Source organism: Lepidochelys kempii, chromosome 1 (genome assembly GCF_965140285.1).
Source record: "Lepidochelys kempii isolate rLepKem1 chromosome 1, rLepKem1.hap1, whole genome shotgun sequence".
In the NCBI taxonomy this organism is placed as follows: domain Eukaryota; kingdom Metazoa; phylum Chordata; order Testudines; family Cheloniidae; genus Lepidochelys; species Lepidochelys kempii.
In genome coordinates, this window is record NC_136380.1 from 135,099,518 (window position 1) to 135,112,885 (window position 13,368).

Here is a 13,368-nt window from a genome sequence, read left to right on the forward strand (position 1 = left end):
CCTCCTGACCAGTTTGTTAATCTGCCATCTCCCCTATAGCATCTACATCCCGGTTCATCACAAGCAGATCATGAAACACCAGGCATTTTACTACATGCATCTGACGAAGTGGGTGTTCACCCACGAAAGCTTATGCTCCAATACGTCTGTTAGTCTATAAGGTGCCACAGGACTCTTTGCCGCTTTTACAGATCCAGACCAACACGGCTACCCCTCTGCTATCAGGCATTGCAGTATCTGGTTCTTCATCCCTGGGTCTGCCTGGTTCATGGTTCTCTTTGGCCCTCACCACTATACTGTAAAAGCCCCCTTTGTGTTAGGCTTCAGATTGTAAAATAGACATTTGATGATTTGGCTCTGAACCTGAAAAAAATGTATGCATGTGCTTAACTTTACATACTGTGAGTAGTTCCATCAGCTTCATTAGGACTATTTGGGACTTGCAAGTGTGTAAAGTTAAGCACATACTTAAGCCTTGCAAGATCTGGGCCTTTGTTTGTAATACCTTGCTCCTTACCTTTTGCCTAGCATGCTTTGAGGTTATATAAATACCTTTAAAAACTGTTTTCTAACCAGCTGAAATTGCATTATCTTTGTAACATTTGCTGATCAATAGAGCAGTGTGACTGGCAGGCACAGATTCTTCAATTACTAAAGTTTGGTATAATTCTAAATGGATGTAAGTAGCATGCTGGAAACCAATAAATGTTTTGATATGCTTAGCATAAAATACTTCATTACACATTTTAAAATGTGGAGATATCATGCACACATATGGTAGATAAGCAAGATTTTGTGCCAGTTGTTCAGTGTTCTCACAATGTAAACAGACAATCAATCATTCTTTGTTTCTGTTTTAAAAGTAAAGAATAGTTTGAAACCTGAGTCACATTGCGTGTTCGTACTGCCTGTTCCTTTTTGTACTAGTACCAGTAAAAGTTAATATAAAAAATGGTGCCTTGTTTTTTTCTGGCTTTTAGAGTCTACCTATTGTGCTTTTTGTCACTTGTGAAATTCCTGGTCAGTGTGGGGGTTGAGGGAAAGCTGCCCAAAAAGACTTGGACTCTGTGGGGGTAAAGAGCATATCAGTCTATTTAACAATTGAAATTGTGAAGCAGAGAAAAATAGAGGAGAAAACAAATTCCCATGGTGGGAAATTATCGAAATATGGAGCTAGGAAGCATGGCTTTATGTACATTTGTGGGTGAATTTTCCAAGTTCCCCGTTCTGCTGCCTCACTAGAAGTCAAGGCCTTGATCCTGCAAATGACTCTGAGAGGTTGGACCCTTACACCCATTGGAAGCCACTTGCCGGACCAAGGATCAAGGCTGTGTCTCTTCTGTGTGGGCTTCTGATATGCTATAACACAAGAATCAGTTGTCCCATTTCCCAAATGCTTTTACAGGAAATTTAATTTAATTTAAACTAAATCCCCATGAAACTGGTTTGCAATGTTTTATCTTAACCAGCATGACCCCTTTTCTTAAATTGTCATTTGTGTGGCTGATGCAAAAAGCACATCACAGTAGTGTGTGAGCAACTGATTACTGCCCATGTGCACCCCTTATTCCCCCTAGCATCAGAATGGGAGGGCCATGGTCTTGAGCATACTAAAGAATATAAGAACAGCCATACCGGGTCAGACCTAAGGTCCATCTAGCCCAGTATTCTGTCTTCTGACAGCAGCCAATGCCAGGGGCCCCAGAGGGAATGAACAAAACAGGCAATCACCAAGGTCCATCCCCTGCTGCTTACTCCCACCCTCTGGCAAACAGAGGCTAATAGCCATTGATGGACCTATCCTTCATGAATGTATCTAGTTCTTTTTTTAACCCTGTTATAGTCTTGACCTTCACAACATCCTCTCGCAAAGCATTCCATAGGTAGAATTCCATAGGTTGAAGCGTTGTGTAAAGAAACGTTTGTTTTAAACCTGCTGCCTATTAATTTCATTTGGTGACCTCTAGTTTTTGTGTTATGCGGAGTAAATAACACTTCCTTATTTACTTTCTCCACATCTCTCTATGATTTTATAGACCTCAATCATATCCCTCCTTAGTTGTCTCTTTTCCAAGCTGAAAAGTCCCAGTCTTATTAATCTCTCCTCATATGGAAGCTGTTAAATACCCCTAATCATTTTTATTGCCCTTTTCTGTAACTTTTCCAATTCCAATTAATCTTTTTTGAGATGGGGTGACCACATCTGCACGCAGTATTCTAGATGTGGGCGTATCATGGGTTTATATAGAGGCAATATGATATTTTGTCTTATTATCTATCCCTTTCTTAATGATTCCCAACATTGTTAGCATTATTGACTGCCATTGCACACTGAGCAGATGTTGTCAGACAACTATCCACAATGACTCTAAGATCTCTTTTTTGAGTGGTAACAGCTAATTTAGACCCCATCATTTTGTATGTATAGTTGGGATTATGTTTTCCAATGTGCATTACTTTGCATTTATCAACATTGAATTTTATCTGCCATTTTGTTACACAATCCCCCAGTTTTGTGAGATCCTTTTGTAACTCTTCGCAGTCTGCTTGGGACTTAATTATCTTGAGTAGTTTTGTATCATCTGCAAATTTTGCCAGGACACTGTTTACCCCTTTTTCCAGATCATTTATGAATATGTTGAATAGCACTGGTCCCAGTACAGACCCCTGCGGGACACCACTATTTAACTCTCTCCATACTTACAATTTCCTATACCAGATTGGGTCAATAGTCCAAGTTCAGCATGTGGTCTGGTGCTTCATATGATGGCCAAGAAGGCCACCAGGTCCCTCCCCTACCACAAAGGGAGAAAGGTCAGTACTGTGGCAGAGGGATGACTGGTGAGCAGGAGTCCTTTGGGGAGGCAAGTGTTTTGTATATGGGGAGGGGGTAGGATCCCCCTCCTCTCTCTTGCCTGCCAGGTGGATTCTGAGCTGGGCTTCTCATCTTCCCCCTGCCCCAACTCATGAAATGGGCCCCTTCAAGAGGGTGCTTCTCTCTTCGGCCTAGTCTACACTGGCAACGCTAAAGCACATTACCGTAAGGCTGGGCGAGTGGTCTGTAAAAAAAACCCACCTCCAGGAGGGGCGTAGCTGGTGCACTGCCTACGCTGCTGTTTTACAGCGCTGGGGTGGGGGGTGTTTTACACCCCCTGCAGTGTAGGTTAGTGTAGGGCCCAAGCCTCTTCCCCTTTCCCCCATGGCTGTGTGTTCTCCCTCATCTCCCCCTCCCTCCATGCAAGTAAGTGCTCCCCAGGCGGCGGCGGGGGGGGGGGGGTGTTCTCTCCTCCCTCCCCACTGCCTCCACGCGGGCCCCCGCTGTCTCCCCCGGGCTGCGTTGCTCTGTTGCGCGGGCCAGCTCCAGGCAGCTGGCGGCGGGGTGGGGAGCAGGCAGCCGCCGGCTGCGGAGGGAGCCAGCGTGCGGCGCTCGCTTCTCCTGCTGCTGCTGCCGCCCTCTCCGGCTGCGCCCACCCACAGGCGGGGGAGACACCGGCAGAGAGGCTCCCCCTCCCCTCCTTGCTCTGGGGGCATCGCAAGCACCAGCGGGCTCCTGAGCGCTGCCGCCTCCCGGGCGCGCAGAGCGGCGGGGGCCTGAGCTGAAGCGTCTCCTCCCCCGCCGCTCAGCCCCGGAGTTTCCCCGGGCGGGGGCGCGGAGGGGGGCTGCCCACAGCTCAATGCTGCTGCTCCGAGATGCTGCGCGCCCAGCTCCCGGCCGGAGGGGGGTAGCAGCTTCTGCCGCCAGCGCCTTCCTCCGCGAGGGCTGCTGCTGCGAGAGACTCGGGCACCACCTCCTCCCCACCATGGGGCTGCTGCCGCTGGAGTGAGCGAGCGAGCGGAGGGCACGGCTCGCTGCCTGCATGGATGGATGTGTTCAGCTTTGTGAAGATTGCAAAGCTCTCAGGGTAGGTTGCTGCTTCCTTTCCATTAGCAGCCAGCCCCCGCCCCTTGTGCGCGCCCCGCTGCAGTGCTGGCCCCTGGCTGCTGACCCCCGGGGGCGGGGGACATACCCGGCGGTGGGGGGAGACCATGCCAGGGGGCTTTAGCAAAGCCCGCCGCCAGAGCTGCTGCAGCAGCGTTCCACTTACCTGACACGGGGGCTGGGGTCCTGGGGTTTGGCTGGTGATGGCTCGTGGCGTTTTCCCCCCCGGCACCCTGCTGTGGGATAGTGTGGGGGGAAAAAAATGTGTCCCGAGGCTGCTGCGAAGATAAAGCTGGTGGGGTTCTGAGTCTTGGGCTGTGATGAGACGTTGTTGTTAATGGGCGATCAGTGGTTCAAACTGTTTGAAAATGTGAAGCCGGCACCCTGCCTTTAGTTTCCTTTCGGGTTGCAAACAGCTGTGAGGGTGCTCTAGCCGGGGAAGTAGCTGGAGGCAACAGTTAACCCTGGTGGGGGTTGACGTGGAACTTCGGATAGGCTGGACAGATAGCAGAGCAGCATTTTCAAAAAATACCCCATGGTTGGCAAACCCCCCCAAACCAAATGCAATGTATTTAAGACTTCTTGACTTTTGTGCTATGAAGTATGGTGCTCTGCTTATTGCGAACCACTCTCTGTAGCTCACGAAAGCTTATGCTCAAATAAATTTGTTAGTCTCTAAGGTGCCACAAGTCCTCCTTTTCTTTTTGCGGATACAGACTAACACGGCTGCTACTCTGAAACCTCTCATGCTCTACAAAATCTCAGACACAATAGGGGTGATTTTTTAAGAGAAGCTGTGAAATCATAATCAGACTGGAAGTGCTGTCTTGTACCATCACACATAAATCTCAGGGAGTAAGTGAATGTGGTCTCTCTCTCTTTTTTTTTAAGCTCTTTCGTGTAAGGTGCACACAACCTGGTTGCTTGAGCTGGTGTCTGATTTAAATATTTTTCCTTCCAAAGAATTTTTCTCTCACTATCAACTGAATGCTGGTGTGGAAGGAACTGCCTCTAGATAGTCCTTAGGTCCAAGGCTACAGAGACACATGCACAATCTGAATTGCCCCCCCCCCACTTGAAAATGTTTTCCCCATGGTTAAAAATAATGTGTAGTATTATTGAGAAAAGAGTTATGGGAAACCAAATTCTTTCTCAAAGATGGAGTATAAAGGTGCTATAGTTGAGGGATTTTCCTGATTTTTGGTGCAGATAATCTTCCTAAAGGATTTAGCTTTGAATCAGAGTAGCTATGAATGTTTTGAATTCTCATGGTTTCGTGGTTAGCGCTGGCCTTTGCCATTTCTGAAGCATTCACTGAAGTGGAATGCCATTTGAGGAGGAGAGTGCTTGTTGTAGAAATGAAGCATATATGTTATTTCTGTGGCATACACGTACAATACTTGTCAAAATAATTGTTCTATAAAATGTTATTAAATGATTTTTATAGAAAGCACTGGGTGGACTGACGTTGTAAAATCCCGCAGGCGTGTGATGTTATAATCTGTGTCTACTCAAGCCCTTTGCCCTAAAATTTACCACTGTTGCTACCATGATCAAAGCTCTACTGAAGGGAGTGCTGGTATAGAGCAACCGCTACTATTCGAGCTACATGGCTGTCTAACTTTCCTCAGAACAAGTTTACCTGGCATGATGGTTAAAACACCAACGGTCTCCTGAACCTGGTCTATACCACCATTCCCACTGTTACTACCACAGAGGAAACTGCATCAGTGGTAACAATTGTGGAAAATTTTAGAGGAAATTTTATTTGGTATAGATAAGACCCTAAGGAGTAGGTAATATGGCATCTGATTTTTGTTTCAAGATATATTTAATCATTTAGCTTTTTTGATCAGGATCTGGGGTTAACAAACCCTTTCTTGCAGTAAATGTCACACTTGAGTTCAAATCAAATGGAAAGAGCAGGCACTGGTTAAGGATCAGACATGGCTCAAGACAGTCTGCCAACCTAGGTAAAACTTCAGTGTGCACCCTGAACCTGCTTAGAAATTTGCGGCAGAGCTCCCAGCGGCTGCAACCCCAACTCTGGGTCAGAGGCTCACAGGGCAGACCCCAGCTTGGGGCTTCAGAGGCCACTAGGCCTGTTGTCGGCTCCTGTTGGATGGGAACATTCTGACACCTGAGTGGACTGAGCTGGGCCAGGCCATGGCGAAAGTCCCCTAGGCCTTGCAAGCAACTGAGACCCGCTCCCTGGGTGGGTGATGCTCCCAGATGGGGCTGCCTTCCTAATGGCCTTTTGTGAGTGGGTTGGCACCAGCTGCCTAGGGCTCAAGAGAGGAACAAACCCCAGCTCTGCACCTCTGAACAGCGAGCTGCTCAGCCCAACCACAGTGGGACCTGGGCACCAGGCAGCTCCCAGCCGATAAGGCTCTAGTTAAGAGGCAGCATAACCCCCACAAAATGAAGCCGTCTGGGCTGGAGGTGCTGATCCCACTTGCACAGTGGGCTCCTTCCCACTGGACAGAGTGGGGTTCTCTGCCACCTGGCCCTGCACCTTGGCCCCTGCACTGCCAGTCCCCTGCCTGGCCCCACACCCTATCCCATTCCACTCCACCTGGCCCCAGCAATCTGCATACTCCCTAGTGTGCTCCCGCCTGCACCTTTCCAGTGAGCTCCTCATTGTTGGGCTCATAAATTGTGGGATGGCAGCACCTTCAGAACCTGGACGTGGTGGTGATGAAGCGGTGGCCCCAACTGGGGCAGGAGCCAGGGGCTGCCTGGGCAGCAGGGCCTGTGGGGACCAGACACGGAGCAGCAGGTGCAAGCTGGGTGCAGACATGGAGCCAGGCGGGTTGCCACAGTTGTGGCCAATGCCCTGACAGCATTCACCAGCACCAATCCTGAGCTGTGTCTGGGCTGTGGCCGTGATCTTACTCACAATGGAGATGGGGAGCAGCTGGGGGTGAGGCGGGAGCGCTTGCCTGGCTGGGGGCCACTTTCTGCTCCTCAGAGCCCTGGCTAGTAATCCCCCTTCCTCCCCCCCCCAGGTCATCTCCTGCCACCACCGTTGGAGAGAACCTGGGCAACTTTACACTCCCAGAAATCTGTTGCCCTAGGCAACTGCCTAGTCTGCTTTAGGTAGAGCTGCCTCTGTTAAGGATGCTGCACAGAAGACAGTATCATTAAATCAATAAACTAGGAATGATTCTTCTACATTTTAAGAGTCAGTTTACCTTCAAATATCTCCTTCTTCCCTAACTGCGACCTGTAGTTGACTAACAACATCCATATTGCCATTACCCAGACAAAGCTCTCCAGCATATTACTCTTTTTCTCTTCAGGCAAACCAAAGTTCTTTCTGCAATTGAATGACAGGTTTCAAAGCTCAAATCCAGCTTCATTTGATATAAGGACTTTAAAGTTCAGATACTGGACTGAGTTAATGCTGTGCTTTGCAATAAATCAGTTTTATGTGGAGTTGCTTTTTACTCTTATTATCTGGTTATTAAACTACTTAATAGTGTACACAGGACTTAACTTTGCTGTTTCCTTGGTAACTGTTAGATACATCTTCCCATTTCTCTTTGTAGAAGAGAGTCTTATGGAGCAACCAGTTTCCACTGTAAGCCCTATTTTTAGCTCCTTCTGTATCTTGGACAGAAAAAAACTGTTTGGGCCTGAAAACTGCACGTTTTTGCCTAAAGGCAAAGGAGGGTTTTTCTGAAAAGTCTGGGGGGAAAAAGGGGGTCAGACGGTTTTTGATTTAGAGTCTGATCCTGCAGGGCACCTCACTTGGCACAAGGGTTGTCAGGATCTTGGCTATTACATAATGTTTCTTTGAGTTCCTGTAGGTTTAAAAAAAATAGCTTTATCACTCATTCAAACTTTCCATCTGGAGAAATCTCCTTGAAAACTAATGCATAGGCTCTGTCTACTTGTAAGTAAACTATTATAATAATTGCTGTCTTTAGCCTTGATCCTGCAAACAAGCACACAGATAAGTAACTTTACCCACGTGAATAATCCCATTGACTATTGGAATTTATAATTGTGATAGTCAAGGTGAGTATTTAAGGTTTGTGATGGCCCCATTTGTATATTATGGAGGTGCCTGCTAGGACTTTATAGTTGCAGTAGGCATAAAATGGGACATAAACTCTGTGTTTTCTCTAGAAGTAGGCAACCAGTTGATGTGAAATTATCCACACAATTCTTATCATGTCCTTCAAACTTTCTGTGTAATTTTTACTCCCAGGATACTATCCATCTGTCACCCCCTTTAATTACCTTTCTGCGTACAGCCCTTTAAAGACTACCTTCTCACAGCAGAACCAACTGTTACATCAAACATCTACAGCTACTTGTTTTGGTGGGTGGAATAATCTGGTGAAGGGGTATGTGCAGAAGGACAAAAGGGGGCAGCCCTAGATGCTTCACCACAAATGTTCTGTTCGTTAACTTAGAAAAATGTGTGATGACTGACCTCAAATGAAAATCACAATATTCTGCAGATATATTACCTTCTCTCTTTCTTCCTCGTAAATACGGACTTGACTAGACTTGGAAACTTACCAAAAATAGCTATTCCATGGAGAGAGTTATTTCTAAGTATAGAGTAGCCTAGATGGGGTACTGTGTGGTCTACACTGTACGCATGTTCAAAGGCCTGGGTAAACGTGAATGCATTGTCCATCTGGAGAGTGAGGTTTTTGACCTGTACTGGGAGGATAAGAAGGAAAGATAATGAGATTGACAGTATGTGTTTAGAGGGCGGATGGTGTAGATAGTTTTGAGCCTTATAGTAGTAATAGTGAAAGAGATCATGATATGAAGTGGGAAGTTTTGGTTGCGGGAGGGTTAAGGTGGTGGTCTGTATATGGAAGGTGAGAGGCAAAAGGTTTGTGTCTCTAATAATAAATAATAATAATAATAGATAGTGAACTGTAAGAGTGATAAGTGGTGTTTGGAGGGTGTTTAGCTCCCATTCAAGGTCTATATTATCAGGATTTGAAAATCTACTCACTGATGAATAGGAAGCTTTCACTGATGACTGTGGGGATCTAACCTATTCCCCGCAAATATGAGCTTGCGTATTTACAAAGCTAGCCTTCCAAATATTGTGTGAATGTGATTCAGTGCGGTGTTGTCCTCCAGAATCTGCTGGCAAATAGCTCTAGTGCCTCTGCTGCTGTTCATAGCTTTGCAGAGCAGCAACATAATGAAAGTAATTAGAGACCAGTCACTTACATTGTTGCTGTTCATTATCCTGTGGGCAAGATTGGCTGAGACAAGACTCGAGTGAGTTTCATGCAGCTGTTGCTTGTTGGGAAAACTGAGCAACCACAGGCTTTGGAGTTAATCATAGGGAAAGAAGATCCACAAAATGGAGGTTGTAGGAAAAGAGTGAGGTAGTGGAAACTTGTTCCATCTCACAGCAGCTAGGAGTTGTGGGAGAAGCAGAAAAATAAGGTATGTCTACACTGCAATAGTAGACTTATGGCATGGCTGAAGCTGGCCTGGTCAACTGACTTGGGCTGTGGGGCTAAGAATGTCAGTGTAGCTGTTTGGGCTCAGGCTAGAGCATGAGGTCTGAAATCCTGTGATGGGGGTGGGTCTCAGACCCTAGGCTCCAGCGTGAGCCTGGATGTCTATTTTGCAATTTTTAGCCCTGCAGCCTGAGATCCACAAGTCTGAGTCAATTGACCCAGGTTCTAAGACTTGGTGATGTGGTCTTTTTATTGCACTGTAGATGTGTTCATAGAGACACTACCCCTGGCAGAAACAAGGAAGTTCTGGATAGGGGGAAAGAAACCATGTTTCTGATCTTTCAACAGCTTTAGTGCTAGAAAGGAGAGCTTCAGATTTAGAGATGTCTGTCTTAAGGTTTTATACTACTACCAATCACTGTAACCATGAAAAGTGGCTGAGACTAGCCAAGTCCCAAAGTCTTCCAGAAGTCAGATTTTTAAAAATAAAGGCCTGCTGCATGCAGGATGGCACCCTGGCATAAACTCCAGCACTCAGCCTTTCTTCCCAGGTGCTGTGGTGTGCCTGGGGCTGCGCTTTTTACTGTGATTCATGGACATCACTGGTAGAGTATCTCTTGACTTTCATATTTACCTCTGCCTAGTTAGACATTTGTTAATTTTCCAAGCCGTATATGTAATTTAGGTTGTGCGAGAGTTTTCAGACTTGGAACCTGGTGGGCTAATGCAGCAGCTGAGGAAGGTGAAATTTCACTCCAAGCAATAGCACAGATCTAGTTCTCTTCTCAGGGATTTCATTTATTAAATGATTCAAAACAAAGTAACCCAAAACACTGTCACTGCCCCGTCTTGTCTTAATCTTTGTCTCTGGGGCTTCATGGTTCTTACAGCCCTCCACAGCTGGCTCCTGCTCCCTGTAAGTGTCCTCCTCGGGCTTTCTGCCTGATTGATGAGGAGAGTCCCTCCCAGGGTGGATAAAAATCAATGATTTTAAAAAAAATTTTTTTTAAATCGGATTATTTAATTTAAATCTTTTTTATTTAAATTAGATTTTTTTCCTCAAAAATCATTTTATAAAAAAAAATCCATCTGAAGATACATTATAGCTCAAAGATATCTCATCATGGAATAGGGATTATAAATTCTAATTCTATAGTATGAGACAATATATTCATGTAATGTTTAAGAAAAGTTTTGTAAATGAGTTCCAATAGTTCATGGATTAGGGACCCAATCTAATGGGGTTCCAGAGGCTTCTATATATCTTATTTAGGTTAATCTTTCTACCTACCCAATGGGGCTCAGTGCTCAGTCTAGAAGATGCCATCAGAGATGTTTAGTTTTGCAGTTCTCAGACTGGGGATTTGTCTCTCCAGAGGTAGCATGCTTGTTAACAGCAAAAACATTTTTAAATAAATAATATATAGAGGTGAGAAATAACAGACCTCAACTCTATTGTCCCTCTGCAAATTTGTGTACACAGTCAATCCCTTACCTCTCTCTAAAAGTGCAAAGTTTCAAAAAGTTCAATAAATAGAAGATTGTTGGGGGTGGAATAGATCTGGACAAGGAGAAGAAGTCTGGAGATAAACATGAGAAGCAAGGGACATATTTTTTTTTGTTAAAATATTATGTTGCTGTTGCAGAAAAAAGATCCAGAATACTTAACGTTGTTATTTTAGTTAAATAAAACAATTTAAATGTCTGTCTGGTGATGTTCTCTTCCTAATACAGCTTGTCAAGAAAATCCTCCAAATATTAATGATTAACCTGTGGAATTGGAGATAGTTCACCTTCCAATGACTTCATAAATATTTGCTTCAATTAACTTTGGTAAATGAAATAACCAAACAATCATTCATTTTCTGATATAGTTGTAAAACTAATCTGAAAAGTTTTCAAAATAAATCACTGTTTAAAAACGTATAGTGTGTTCCTTCTAAAAATGAAAGCTACATCTCTCTCTGAGTTGTGAAGAATATGTATTAAGGTTATAATAACCAACAAGAATGCACTTTTATGTAGAAAACAATGATTAAATCAAATCTTCCTGACTAGTGATTTAAATCATGAGTTAAATCAATTTGATTTAAATCAAATCCATCTGGGTCCCTCCCATGGCCTTCCTCTGTCTAAGAGGGAGGAAGCCTTGTATGCTGTTTCTTGTAGGAAATGGGGCTATGAGCAAGCATGTGACCTGCAATTATGGCTCCTACTTTTAAAGGAGCCAAGGGCCATATCAGGTGCAGTGGGCTGCAGGATTATACCCCTAGACCCAAAGCCCTTTTACTATAGTTTGAGGCTGAGCAGGTATATAGTTGGCAGAGTTAAGGTTGTTCTTGGAATCCGCAGTGGGATATTTTATTTTGTGTGTTTTTCTTTAAGCAGTTGGTGAAGATATCTGAATATTTATCTCTCTTCTCTGTAAACCATTTCAATACATTTCAATGTTTAGGTGTTTTTAATTGTGACTTGCTTTGGCATGTTTGTTTTTCAATTTCAGTGTTAAATAGCAACCTTCATTAAAAGATAAAGAAGATTTTTATCTGTCAGTAAAATGTAGGCTATATCATCTGCATACTATTTTTATTATAAGTACTCTTTTCAATGACTATATCTCATAGCATGTGAGTTGTTTCTACTGTTTACTGAAAAATGTGTCAGTAATAAAGCATATGATTATCCTTATGCTCAAGGGAGGTAATTTAAATCTTGAAAATATTTTATCACTCTAGATGATAATCCAAAGACTATGAATTCATCTTTCCTTTCTTCTTTGAGAGGACATGGCACTTTGTTCAATGAAAGATTTGACTATATGCATTTTCCCTTATGTTTTATTATCTGCTATATAGTGGTGTTCTATTTTATCATGTGTCATATATTATAAAGACATTGTTATTACCATAGTATGTAATAATAAATCTCTGGTCTGGCAAAGGCTGGTAATTATTGAATTCTTGTATTATAGGCTGTCATGAACTTGTAGAATGGTCAGTGCATAAAGGTTTAACTTTCCAAAATATATTTTAAAAATTACATGATCACTTAGTGATATAGCACTAGAAGATCTGAGAGTGAATTAGTACAGTGTAATTGATCCAGAATAAGGATTTAACAAAAATCTTGTCCAGACTTTCACTACTCAGTCACAATCACTGCATGATTTTTTTTTAAATGGTTGTTTAAGGAGCCAGAATGATAGCCCTGAAATAGGTTTGCCACCTATTTAATAGCTGGTAACCAGATCACCGAGGTACCACCCCTTGTTCCACCTCTTCCCCTGAGGCTTGCCCCCTTCTCCACCTTTTCACTTGAGGCCCCTGCCTTGCCTCTTCCCCTTAAGGCCCTGCCCCTGCTCCGCCTCTTCCTCCCGATTAAAAAAAACCTTGTAAAATGGCACCCGGACACACAAGCCGAAACCTGGACTGTCCAGGTGAAAACAACCCTGGTAGCAACCCTACCCTGAAAACGGAAATGTTCTGTCTTCAGACTAAATAGAGTGTGAGCAGGAACAAAGTAAATTTCCACCCAGCTAATGTGCCATTCTGGGAGGATGAGAAAGGAGCTCAGTTTCCATTCCCATGCAAGCCTTGTCCTGTTTTCTTTTTTCTTTTAAATGTACAGTGGCATGAACTGTGATATGGCTTTTGTGGTGTAGACACTTGTCCCCAAAGAACAGGACAGACACACCATTTCATTCTTTACAGGACATCAGATGAGAGTTTATTTTTGCCTCTACTGAAATTGTGCTAGATGATTGAACCAAGAACCTTGAGATAATGACGTAACAAACCATTCTGCAATCACCTGAGCCATTTGGTCATTGTATTTAGTGATTTTTTTTAATGGATCTGATTAATAAACTATTTATGCTGATTGAGGGAGAGTTAAATAGACATGGTTGGCTTTCTACAATGTGTACAAATACTGAGGAGGACATCAGTTTCTATGGGATGAATTTAGCCTCTACTTCTTGTTGTCTGTCTGAATGGTAGGTTG

The 13,368-nt window shown here is 44.0% G+C and overlaps 1 protein-coding gene across 2 annotated transcripts in view; it reads left to right on the plus strand.

Moving 5' to 3' along the window:
• The first annotated feature begins 3,389 nt into the window (after positions 1 to 3,389).
• FRMPD4 (FERM and PDZ domain containing 4) overlaps positions 3,390 to 13,368 on the plus strand; it is a 447,655-nt gene continuing 437,676 nt past the window's right edge. For both annotated transcript variants that reach the window (XM_073354871.2, XM_078854064.1), the window contains exon 1: positions 3,390 to 3,902. In XM_073354871.2, coding sequence (XP_073210972.1) covers positions 3,862 to 3,902 — 41 coding nt within the window. In that variant the 5' untranslated portion in view covers positions 3,390 to 3,861. The remainder of the gene's footprint in view (positions 3,903 to 13,368) is intronic.